Raw genomic sequence first — 12,777 nt, forward strand, 5'->3', positions numbered from 1 at the left:
TGGGATCAAGTCAGTGTGGAGAGCCCCTATCCCACCACCCCAGGCCACAGCCCCCCATCTAGTTGTGTCCTCAGCGTGGCTCTCAGGTTCCTCTTGTGCAGCAGGCAGGGCACAATGAGGGGCCTGTTCCTGGCCCCTCCACTCCCCCGGGCTGCCACAACGCACGCGGGTCCGGTGTCCGCGCTCGGACGGAGCCTGGTGCTCATCAGTGGGGTTCACAGGAAGCTTAATGCACCGTGGCTGCACACTGAGCAGCTTTCCTGGGGCTTCCGCCCTCCCCCTTGCAAACAGCTTTCTGCATTTAGGCTTTTTTTTTAAATAAAGTCTAACACGTTTAATCATCTTTTCATAAGCTGTCAGCTTGCCGCGCGCCAAAGCAGAGCAGTGCGCTCTGCCCCGGCTCCCGGCAAAGCAAATATGCCTGGAGAAATCCTGCTCCTGGGAGCGTGCACACAGGGCTCAGGAGCTGTGAACTCTCCTCTGGGTCTGGGGTGAGATCAAAAATCAGTTTTTGCAAGTTATGGATTTTTCACTGAATTTGAAACAGATCTTATTTTGCACAACATCTTTGCTCCAGTGTTTCATAATTCAGCTCTGCATCAGCAGCGCTGGAAAACTCAGTATGCTGGAAAACTCCAAATACATCAAAAGCAGAGCACAGCTAGTCCTAGGAAAACATGGGAATGTGCCTGTCCCCCACCCTGTAGGTTCTCTGCAGGAGCAGGGGGAACAGGGGGTGGGCACAGCTGAAGTCAAGGCCTAGAAAGCCAGAGAAGTCGTAGCTGTGTCCTTGCGTGCCTGTCTGGGGTGGAATGGGGAGATTATGTGCCTAACAGCACTGGAGGAGTGTGTGTGATGGAAAAGGGCAGTTGTCTGCAGAGAGTGGAAGAAGCTGCTGGTTTGGGCATAATGGAGAGGAGCTGTTCCTCTTCCCTTTCCATTCATACAGGGGTGGATGATGCTGGGGCACCTTCTGGCTGAAGTTGTCTTCCAGGATGTTTTTTGTGGACTAAGCATCCTGAAAAAGGAATTTCCTTTCTTACTGTAATTGCGGAGACTGCTTGGTTTTACTCTCCGTGCACTAGCTGCCTCTTGGAGAAGCATCCCAAGGCTGTCCTTGCCATCATCCCTTGAAATGCAGGCTGCTGCATTGCCCAGTCCTTGTCTTCCCACAGAGCTGGCACTGCTGGCCAGGATATTCCCACTGGGGAAGCAAACATTCACATCTCCCTGTCCAAGTACCTGATAAGGCTGAGGGCTAGAAGTGGATCTGAATGGATCCCTCATTTTCCTGGGGAGGATGCCCATGCTTCACCTGGTCCTCCTCACACAGAAAGCCCTTCCTGAGGAACCAGCGGCTCAGGGGTTTAATGCTGGAGGTTAATAATAATCACACCAGGCAGCACATCATTGCACCGTATCTGGTTGAGAGATTTACAAGTGAAACTCGTGGCGGAGGAAGAAATTGCCTCAATCACTCGGAGTAATGGCACATGGAGAGGCACTTGGGCGTGACTGCTACTTAACACGGAGCCCAGCTTGGCTTCATTTAGCTGCTGGTGCCTTTCTAATAAACACGTTACACTACAAGGTGGGGATTAAGATCAGAAAAGTAAATAAATTAGAAACTGATGGGGAGAGATGGGAGGGAAATGGAAGGTACCGGGAGGAGTGACAAGGGATTGACTCCCATGCCAGGACATGGGGAAATGACCCTGAAGGCCATGACTGTAGCTTTCCAAGCATCTCTGTGGGCCTCACCTGTGGCCTGCAGGTGCTGGGCAGCCCCACGGCCGGGATATGTGGGGTGTCCCTGCTCAGGGCCACCAAGCTGGTCCCTGCCTTCAGCAAATGGTGGCTGTGGGAAGTTGATGTCTTAAACAATTCAGTAGCTTTTACTATATGTATTAGAGGAGCAACAAAAAGTGCAATGCACCAGTTGACAGGAAGGACTGGGGGGTTAATTTTCAGGATGCTGCCTGGGAATTTAGCCATGGGATTTCCATTATTGCTAATGGGACTCATGCAGCTTAATTTCATGTGAGCTACACTAAAAACATACCTCTAACTGCCTGCAAAATTTCAGTCTTGAAATCAAGCCTTTTAAAAGTTAGAGAAGGGTAAACAAACACCTGAAACCACCGTGTCTCACTATTTCCCCCTTTCAGCTGTTTGGATTTTAAAGTCTGGAAGAGGGAGGAACTCAAGCAGTTTGAGACAATTAAAAACCCCCATCCTGCAGGCACGCTGGCTGCCTGTGCGGTGCATCCCTGCTCTCTGCCAATTACAGAAGCAGAGTTATAACCCCCGAAAAAATAGGAGTAAGCTGATGCCTTACCCTTAACTATAGTACGGCGAGCACGGCGTTATCACACGCGTCTAATAACCCGCGCAGCGCCGCCGTGCATCGCGAGGCCTCCGTTATTAGGCTGTTCTCGTTAAATGACTGCTATCATCTGGTCCCAAAGTACATTAAATCCCATTATAATTATAAACACACTTCCCCATAACGTTCTCCTTAGATTACATTTGCGCTGCTTTACCCCAAGGGTATCTTTGTACTAATGCCGTCCGCATTTGTTGTTTTAGCTGAAGACACCGGGCCCTGCGCTGGCTGAGTTGTGCCACGGGTGCGGCAGGGGGGAGGGAAGGAGGGAGAGCTGTGCGGCTGCCACCCTGCCCCGAGGATTACAGCGGTCTCTGGGTGCGCTGAGCGTGGGCACCGCCGAGGAGCTGAGCACGTTCTCGCTCGAGGATGCTCAGGGCACGCAGAGCTCGCTCGGTGCGCGGCCCGCTGCTCGTGCCGCTGCCTGGCGCTGCTGTCGGTGTCACGGTGCGGCCGGCGGCTCCCCGTGGGTTTCGCTCCCTTCCCGAAGGCGACCCTTGCGGCAGAGCCCCATGGCCCGTCCTGGGGAGCGGGCACCCGCCACACCTCCGCATACGAGCGGTGCCGTCACGGCGTCACTATTTTATCGCGGGGGGGTGGGGGGGAAGAGAAACCAGGTTCGTCGGGGCGACAACGTGCTGGGTGTCACACCATGTCACGAGCTCCCGGTCGGAACCCGCCACCGGACCCCAAAGTGGGCTCCGAGGTTGGTTTTTGCCGTCCCCACCCCCGGGGCCGGGGGTCCGCCCAGGCGCGGCCGGGGGGCGGCTTTGTCTGGCGCGGGCGCGGCGGTGGCGCAGCCGTCGGGGCGGTGGGCGCAGCCCGTCGGGGCGCGCAGCCCCGCTCGCCGCGGGCCCGGTGCCGCTCCCCGGTGCCGCTCCCCGGTGCCGCCGGGCTTCCGGGTGCCGGGCTCCCCGGTGCCGCCGCCTCCGGCTCCTCCATGTTTGTTGTCGGCAGCGCTGTCCAGCCGCTCGCTGCCCGCAAGGTGCGGGGCTGCGCGGGGCGGGGCGGGCCCGGGCGGGGGCGCCCGCACTCAGCTCGGCGCGGGCGGGGGGCGCGGGCGGAGGGCGGGGGGCGGTGGGTGGGGGCGGCCTGACGCGGGCGCGGGGCGGCCCGTGGGCCGGCGCCGCCGTGATTTGCTGCGCGGCGCGGCGAGCGGCGGCGGCGGCGATGAGAGCGGGCAGTGCGAACTGCCGGAGCAGCCGCCGGCCGCCGTGAGTGCGGGCGAGGGGGGGCGGCACCGGGACCCCCCGCCCCGGCTCCGCCGTGGGGCTGCGGCTCCGCCGCTTCGCCGCGCACCTGATGGGGCCGCGCTGCCGGCGGGACGGGGCGGCCGGGGCTGGAGCCGGGCGGCGGCGGGGGATGCGCACCTTCCTCTCCCTTCCCTCCCTCGCCTTCCCCGGCCGGCGGTAGCGGGAACGCGGCGCCGGCAGCTGCGGATCCGCCGAGCGGCGCGGAAACTTTTGGGCGAGTCGCTGCCGGGCTGCGGGCTAACTTCCCTCTCCCTCCCCGCTCCCTTCTCCCCACTCCCTTCTACTCCCTGCTCCCTTCTCCTCTCCTTTCTCCCCCCGGCTTTCCTTTCTCCCCCTCCTTTTTTCTCTTTTTTCCCCTTTTCTCTCTCTTTCGTCTCTTCCCTCCCCGCTCCCCCTTTCCCGCTCCACTCTTCTCCTCTCCCCCTCCGCCTTTTGTTTTCGCAGATAGTCGGCACACAAAGCTGGTCCCAGATTTGAGCGACGGCGAGACACCCTGATGTGTGAGCCTGGGGCGCGCCATGGATCTGACTAAGATGGGGCTGATCCAGCTGCAGAACCCCTGCCACCCCACCGGGCTGCTGCACAAAGCCAACCAGATGCGCCTGGCGGGGACGCTGTGCGACGTGGTCATCATGGTGGACAGCCAGGAGTTCCACGCGCACCGGACCGTGCTGGCCTGCACCAGCAAGATGTTCGAGATCCTCTTCCACCGCAACAGCCAGCACTACACCCTGGACTTCCTCTCGCCAAAGACGTTCCAGCAGATCCTGGAGTACGCGTACACTGCCACCCTACAAGCCAAGGTCGAGGACCTGGATGACCTGCTCTATGCTGCCGAGATCCTGGAAATTGAGTACCTGGAGGAGCAGTGCCTGAAGATCCTGGAGACTATACAGGCCTCCGAGGACAATGACACCGAGGTCGCCATGGCTGATGGAGGCGCCGCCGCCACCACTGAGGAGGAGGAGGAGAAGAAGTCGAGGTACATCAAGGGCCTCTTCATCTCCAAGCCCACTGGTGAGGAGGGTGGCTATGCTGGCATGGCCAGCCAGAGTCTGCTGGCAGCCACAGTGGAGCAGAGCCCCTCTGCCTCCGCATCCTACTGCTCCCTCTCTTCCATGAGCCCCACCAAGGCGGCGGTGGACAGCTTGATGACCATCGGGCAGTCACTGCTGCAGAGCGCCCTGCCACCCAGTGCCCCCGAGGACTCTCGCTCTGCCACCGCCCGCCGCCCCGCTGGCCTCGCCGAAGTCAAGACTGAAGCAATGCAGGTGGATGAGGCCTCCAGCCACGACAGCCCCCGGACCGCCGAGCCCGGTGCCTCCAGTGGGGAGAAGCCTGACGAGAAGGGCAAGGAAGGGCCTGGCACCCCGACCCGCAGCAGTGTCATCACCAGTGCCCGTGAACTGCACTACACCCGCGAGGAGGGCACCGAGCCACCCCCCGAGCCGGGCCAGGGCCTGCCGCTGGGGCCGGAGCCGTGCGCCGCTGCCCCGGGAGAGAAGCCCTTGGGCATCTACTCGCTGCTGCCGAACCACAAGACTGAGCCGGTGCTCGGCGTGCCGCCCACTGCGGCGTCCGCCCTGCACGTGCAGCCGGCCCTGGCTGTCTCCATGGACTTCAGCGCCTATGGTGGGCTGCTGCCCCAGGGCTTCATCCAGCGGGAGCTGTTCAGCAAGCTGGGGGAGCTGGCAGCTGGCATGAAGACAGAGAGCAGAGCCCTGGGTGAGCAGTGCAGCGTGTGTGGGGCAGAGCTGCCGGACAACGAGACCCTCGAGCAGCACAGGTGAGTGCGAGGCCGTGCCGTGGCATGCTGCACCAGGCAGCCGGGATCTGCCAGAGGGTTTTGGTTTCTGGCTTAGTGTCAAACGTGCTGGTGCAAAGTTTCCATCATGTACCCCATAACCAGTTTGTGGAGTAGCATTCTCAGAGGGATGGCTGTTGCAGCTCCCCCGGGTCTGTTACCATGCCAGAAGGTTCCTTCCAGTGAGTGCTGGCTGGGGACGGCCCGGATGAGCTGAGGCCATCGGTGTTTCCTGCGAGCATAAACACCACCAGTTTCCCTGGCTGGCATCAACCAAGCAGCTCACAGTTGCTGCCCTTTGAGTTTAGGGATCTGCGTGTGGAGAGAAGCAGTGGGGACAGGCAGCGCTCGCCCACTCTGCTGAGAGCTGTCCCCCCTGTGCCAGTGCCGGGGCACGCCAGCGCGGGCAGTGGTGGCAACATGTGGTGATTTGCCAGCCCGGGGGGTTTGTGCCGCTCAGCTTTCCGGTTTATGAAACATTTACACTTCGCAGAAAGTGGCGCGGGGGTCAGGCTGGGTAACGCCGGGGCGAGCGCAAAGGGCTCGGGCTGCCGCAGAGCCGCGGGTCTGTCCCTGCGGGGAAGGTGAAGGGCTGAACCTCCAGTGGCTGCAGAAGCGGCTTCGGGCTGCCCTGCCCGGGGTGGGGGTCCGTGCTCACTCCCAGCCCCGCACCCGGGGCTTGCTGCGGGCTGGGAGCGGGTGGTGGTTCCTGACACGTGAGCTCAGTGCTCCGCTGTTTACTGCCTCCTGCTCGCGGTACAGGGACCGGGGCTTGTTCCCTCATTTGGCTGGGGAAGGGAGCCACGTTAATTGCCACACCAAAATCGGCGTCACTAGTCAGATCCCGTGGCTCTGAATGTGCTGCTCTGGCCACCGCCGTGGCTGCAGCCCCGCGACAGGACAGCAGCGTCCCGCCTAGGGAAGACATCACCGGCGCGCTGCCGTAGCATCTCCCTGCCTCCCCTGGCTGCGCAGCCTGTCAGGTTTTAATGAATCAACAGGTTAATTAGTCCTGATGCGCACAGTGCTCGGGGCCGGTGTCCGTGCCGGCACGTGCCTCCGGCGGGGCAGCCGGTGCCGCTCGCCGCCCGCCAGCGGGTCGGGATAGCGGCTGCCGGAGCGGCGGCTCCCGGTGCGCTCCGCCCGGCGCGCTCCGGGTGCGGGAGCCGGGCTGCGGGGCCGGGATCCTCCGCCCTGCGCGGCCCCGCGGGCGCCGCCGGCATCGCCCCTCGCTCTGCCGCAGGGACCCCTCGGGGCTGCTCGGCTCCGTGCGGGGGCACGGCCGCTCTCGGCTTTGTTCCCCCTCCGGCGAGCGGGAGAGCCGGGCTGGCGCTGGTTACGTCCCCGAAGCCGCCTCGGCCGTGCGGTGATGCAGACCGAACGTCACCGGGAGAGCTGCAGTGAGGGCTCAGGGAGAATTTTAACGTGCCTTTCTGCCACGGTCTCAAGGCTCTCCCTCTCCCCCTCCAAGCCCAGAGCAGCGATTGCTGTGGCCGCGGTGGGGGCGATGCTGGGGCTGTCCGGAGGCTCCTGTGGCCAGCCGTGCATCTGTCCGGAGGGAGGGAGAGCTGCGCGGTCGGGTCCTTCCCCCGGGGTCGAGAGACGAGGGAGCATGGCCCAGCTGTCCAGCACGGCAGCCCCTATTTCACAGCGCCTTCCCGGGCTCAGCCTGCTTTGACAGCCGCGGCTGCAGCCGTAGCTTATTTCTCACTTGTTCACGATGTTAACGTGAGCCTGGGCACACGCCATGCTCCGCGGGGCTCGGGGTCTGCCTGGAGCATGCAGCTCAGCGCTGGCCCCTGCCAGTGGAGCCTTAAAGGCAGTTGCTGAAGCCAGCACCAAACTCTGTTTGTCTGGTCTTGCTTTCTGACCGATTACCTGGCGCTGGCAAACTTTGCAGGGTTAGCCAAATCCTTTGAGCCGTGTTTAAACTGATCTGTAAGACCGTCCGTGTTGAAAGGCATTGGGTAACAGTCCAATGAACTCACTCCCTGGCCCCCAAAGTCGAAATCCCAGGCGGTTTGTGTGTAGACAGGGTCTCATGTGGCTTTTTTATAGTGTTTGCTTTCTAATACGTTGTGAGAATTACCATTTGGGGAGGATTTGTGGGATCCTATTGTATTCATGGAGCTGTTAAACAGCATCTGCGCTGGGCTGGGATCTGCAGCTCTGCCGGAGCAGCTCTGGTGGCAGCTGCACCGTGCTGGCTGCGGGCTCCTCTTCTCTCCCTGCCTGGTGGTGAGGGGGCCGGGGGTCTGTGCCCTGTGCTGGGGTCTGGGCAGCATCTCCCCAGCGCTGGAGGGGCAGGATGTGCCGGGGGCAGCGCGCTGTCGCTCGCTGACTCTCGCTGACCTCCTTCTGCCGTGCTCTCGCTGCTGTGGTTTTGCTTTCCGACCCCGATGCGAGGCGGAGGTGCCCGATCAGAGCCGTTCCCAGCTGTGCCGAGCCGGGGGCCAGGACAGGGGGCAGGGGCGGGGGTACCTCTCTGTTCCATGGGCGTTTGGCTGCCAGCGTGACAGCTCCCACGTGCCAAGCCCCAGCAGGTGACACAGCCCGAAGCCACCCAGCACCAGTGCCGCTCATTCTGCGTGCCGAGCCTGTTTGCAGAGCACAGGCAGCCCATGCATATGGCAGGGCTGTTTGTTTACACACACACATGCCTATAGAAGTGTAAACATATATGTTTATAGTCTTGGAGCCTTCTGAGTGTTGTTCCTGTCTTCACTGGGAATCACGTGCAGGAAAAAGGAGAGCAGAGGGTTGGGTTGGCCTCGGCGAGCACAGGGGGCCACTGGCTCTGGGTGACAGACAGTGCCCGAGGGACAGTCATCTGCCTTGGCCCAGTGTGGTAACACAAATCCTTGGCCTCGTGGCAGCGTTGCCTGTGCCCTGTCATACCCAGGAGCACTGAGCTGTGACCTTTGGGGGCCAAGTGGCCACAAGCCTGGGCACTGCCTCTGATCAGGGTTTTCAGGTCCCTGAACCCACTGGCTGCTGCATGATCCATTTTCTTTCTCCCTTACCGAGCTTATGATTTTGACTAATTGAGTGTAGATTGAGTCGTCGAGTCTTTAATTTTTTTTATAAAAGATTTCCTTCTGGGTTCAGCAAAGTTCAAACTTAATCTAATGTTAGTATTGATCGTCACTTCTAATTGCAGACAAAAAAGCCATAGTTCAGTGGCCCTGTTGGGGGCTGTTTTGTGACGGAATACCTCCAAGCTGTAAGGTGAGAGCTGTGCCGAGCTGCCAGCTGAGCCTGGCATAATTTGTCACCGGGAACTAAACACCTTAAAACTTTAAAAAAATGAAACCGTGTCTTTTATAAAGTGATAGCGACTGGGAAGGCTGCCAGTGGGGATGTGATCCCATACGCTTCATTTATGGCACAGCAAGGACCCCAAGCCAGTGGGGGATTCTGCCCAGGAGTTCCCCACCACGGCGATGCGGCTGCGGGCAGCACATCACTGCGAGAGGGAGATGCTGGGCTGGAGAGAAAAAGTGATGATGGTGATGGTGGGGCAATGCTCCTCGTGGGCTGACTCTGGGTGGAAGGTGCTTGCCCTCATGTCATGTGGGGAGCCTGTACCTTGGGGAAGGCTTCCATTCCAGCTGCCAGGTCTGTTCTGCATTGTGAGGTTCCATGGCTGAGCTGTCAGCTAAAGATGTGTGTGCTCCAATGGGGGGTTTAAGGGCAAGGGTGAGGAGGCTCGCTGTACCCCAGTGGCTGCTGGCCAGCCACTGTACCTCAAACTCCAGATTTGTGCCCTCTTTTCCCATTGAAGGACAGAAAAGCAGTGGAACTGCCTGTCTGCTACCAGCAGCACCAGTGTTCAGGGCAGGGATCAATGCTCCCACAGTCTGAAATGCTCCTGCTTGGGAAAACTGCAGCTTCCCATGGGGATCCAGCCTTTGGCTCTTCCTCTGGCAGCCTCACCTCCCCTCTCTCCACCTGGATTAGCTGAGCGTTGTACTGCTAATGCCATTAGGCACGTTGGCACTGCTCGGCATGTCACAGTGAGAAACAGATGCAGTGTACCATTAAAGCAATAAACGTGATAAATTGGATCCCAAGTGCTTTGTGAGATGTTATTAGTGTTAATTTCAGTAGCCGAATACAGTAGTTGTTTTTTATTTCATTTTAAGCATTTGTCAATTTATGTTCCACTGCAATTTAACTTTCAAAAAAAGGAGGAAAAATGGAAAGCAAGCGAGGGAGGGAAGGAAAAGCCAGGGCAGCAGCCCCCCAAACTCTGCCCATGATTACTTCCAGAGTTGGAGGATGACCTGGCAGCTCTTGTTTCTCGCTGATGGGCCTTATTAGCGGCACCTGGCATCATAAGGGGCTAATGGAAACCAGCGTTGCCGGGCCCGGCCGCGGCGCAGGGCAGCCGGGCGAGGAAGCTCTGATTAGCTTTATGGGCAGGGGGACGTGCCCCGCTCAGGAAATGAATGTTGCAGCTAAGGTCCACGGCGCTGACCCCGAGCGTGTAACCTGTGAGCGCTGGCCGAGACCCCGCGCAGGATGCTTGGGATTTCGGGGGCTCTCTGGTTCTTGTCATGGGCAGAGCGGGAATACAACGTGGTATGTTGCAGCCTTGAACTTTTGATTTATTCAGTGGGTGACTTAACCATTTCCATACTCAGCTCCGAGTGTGGAGGGAGAAAAGCTCCCTTCGGCTTCCGCATAATTCCATCCATTATTCTGCATCAGTTTAGTAATGCATGCACTGCATTTGAAAGCGAAGCTCTGAGGTTCCCATCAGAAAACACCTATTTCTGTGTGGTTTTTGTTTGTTTGTTTCCCCCTGCCCAGTGAAACTCTGGTTTCTCCTGGCCATGATGCCTGGTGCTTCTGACACCTTGCAGAGGGACGTGCAGGGGTGTGATGGGGTCATTGCCTGCTCTCTGCCTGGTGTGCAGCCCCTTCCCCAGCACCCCTCAGTTCCCAGGGACCAGGACCCCACTGGCTGCAGGGCTGGGACCCCAGTGCTTGAACCTGCCACACTGGGGACACTTGGGGGGCTTTTGCCCAGAGCTGGCTGTTGCTGCACAGCTCGATGAGATTTGCAGAGCATCCTCGTACAGCAGTTGGTTACAGTGCCTTTGCAGCATTGTACAGAGGGCCCCTCAGAGAGCCTGTGCTGGCTCAGGGGTGACTCTGCCCACCCTTTCTTCCTTTCCCTGTGGACCATAGGAGTGGTGCGGAGCAGCCTGGGCTGTTGGTGACGGAGCATTCCTGCAGCCTTCCCTGCTTCTGTGGGATGTTGGCTCTTCAGTTACACCAGTCTGTAAATCTGTTTTCCTTGGATAGAGTAAAATGATCTGCATTTTCCTTTTTGCCTGCAATTAGCAAGATTTTTCTTTTATTCCCCCCTTGCCCCCCTTGACAGCTTCAAGAGAGGCTTTAAATGAGTAATTACTAAATATTTCCCAGCAGCCAAACACGGGGCCATGGCATCTCCTGTTGCAAAAGTGAAAAATATTTCTGTTTGCAGTTAATTTTAGTGGCAGGCAGATCATGTTAACTGGGTGTAATTGCTTCCAGATATGGCAGAGGGTTTTGTGTGTTGGGATGAAGGGTCTGGTAAGTGCTCACTTCCTGTGTAAATTAGCCTATTCCATTCATTCCTCCTCACCCGGCAGTCCTGGCTTGTGTCACTCTGCCGGTGAGGGGTTCTTCTCCCTGGCCTGGCTCAGCACTTTATGGTGGGATCAGTCCTTTGCAGGGCATCGCTCCCTCCTTTGCTGCAAGGGCTCTGCAGCCAGTGACCCGCACAGAGCTTGGCGTGCACCCTGGCCCTGGCAGAGATTGGTGGTGTGACAGGTACCAGCTGAAACAGGGAGGGTGGCACAAAGGGAATTTCAGACAGGATATCATATGAGCAACAGGGAAAGGTTCTTGCATCGTTTGGAATAAATGCAGACATGGCAGGGGAGTCTGCGTGTGGCCAGACACCTTTGCCGCATCAGCCGATGAGTTTCCAGTGCAGTCGTGACATCTACTTTTGTTCCCAGTTGCTCAGAGCTGCTGTGGGGTATTCAGGAGCATCACCTCTGTGTCTGTTCTGGACAATCTTTATCCGGGCTGAGGCGTGCCTGAAGCCCTTGGTTTCGGTGTGGAACACGCTGGTTCGCGGTGGCAGCGCTCTGGGTAACTTCTGTGCGGACAGCAGAGCAGCAGGTACCTTTGGAAGAGCACCAGTGCTGTTGGACCACGTCACTCACAAGAGGTCGATTCCTGTTTTTGGCAAGAGGTCACTGTGCATCTGAAGGAGGGAGCGTTGCCCTAGAATCGGGGTTGCGGGAGCGAGCCTTTGTGGCCCAGGCTTGCGCGCTGGCCAGGGGCCAGGGCCGCCCGGATCATTTTCGCTGTAGTGTTCTTAACTGATTTTAAGTAGATTATGGTTGGATACGCGCCCTGCTGTGCTGGTTCAGGTTTCCATCGGCCTTGGTTGTCTCATTGCTGTTTTATTGGCACGTTGTTTAGCAAACAAGCGGGCGATGCGCGATTGAGGAAAAGCCTCTCCACGTAGGCACATAGCGCAGAGCCCGGCTAGAGCCGGCCGGCCGCCATAAATCAGCGTTAAACGCCGTGCTTTGTTCGGGTGTCAGCGCAGAGATGGGCTCTTATCGGCGTGTATCAGCCGCGCTGATAACCCCGCGCTCGCTCAGCGGAGCGCTGTGTGCCCGCACCGCTGCTGGGCTGCGCAGCACCACGGTGCGCCCTGCTGCAGAACATGCACCTCCACCCTGCTGCAGCTTGGGCCGCAGCAAGGGCCTTGCTGTCACCTTGGTCACCTATGGAGAAGGGAAACAGCATAAAAACAAAGAGAAACTCAAGAAACCGCCAGCCCCAAGCACCAGGCCTTGTCCATCGCCAGACTTGGGGACGTGTTTCATGGTGGGTTTGGCAGTGTCGGGGAATGGTTGGTTTCGGTGCTGTCAGACATTTTTCCCAACCTCTGTGATTCTCGAACACTGACCCTGCCAGAGTTCAAGGAGCAGTTGTGCAATGCTCTCAGGCACATGGTGGGATTTTGGGAATGTCCTGTGCTGTGCCAGTAGTTGGATGTTGATGATCCTTTTGAGTTCAGGCTATTCTGTGATTCTGTGATTTCCACACCAGGTACTGCACCGTTACAACCCACATGTGGTTTTCCACTCCATCATAACTACTGAATGTGCTTTTATGCTCTTGCCACTGAGTCTGGGGATGGTGCTGGACTCCACATGCTTTGCCCTTGGTCACCTTCCCTCATTCTCATCTCTATGGAGTATTTATAGTAAATCATATTAGAAAGGAGTGCTAAGGAGGAAGCATGATTCATCCTG

At 58.5% G+C, this 12,777-nt stretch overlaps 1 protein-coding gene across 2 annotated transcripts in view; it reads left to right on the plus strand.

Annotated features, from left to right (window-relative positions):
* Window positions 1-3,171: 3,171 nt before the first annotated feature.
* Window positions 3,172-12,777, plus strand: part of ZBTB16 (zinc finger and BTB domain containing 16) — a 53,628-nt gene continuing 44,022 nt past the window's right edge. Inside the window, exons 1-2 of one of the 2 annotated variants that reach the window (XM_059488296.1) lie at window positions 3,172-3,371; window positions 4,088-5,425. In XM_059488296.1, the coding sequence (XP_059344279.1) occupies window positions 4,158-5,425 (1,268 nt within the window). In that variant the 5' untranslated portion in view covers window positions 3,172-3,371; window positions 4,088-4,157. Of the gene's footprint in view, window positions 3,372-3,935; window positions 5,426-12,777 lie in introns of those variants that run through there. The other variant, XM_059488295.1, reaches the window with a different exon arrangement.

The sequence above is a fragment of the Ammospiza nelsoni genome, chromosome 24 (assembly GCF_027579445.1).
Source record: "Ammospiza nelsoni isolate bAmmNel1 chromosome 24, bAmmNel1.pri, whole genome shotgun sequence".
Classification (NCBI taxonomy): Eukaryota; Metazoa; Chordata; class Aves; order Passeriformes; family Passerellidae; genus Ammospiza; species Ammospiza nelsoni.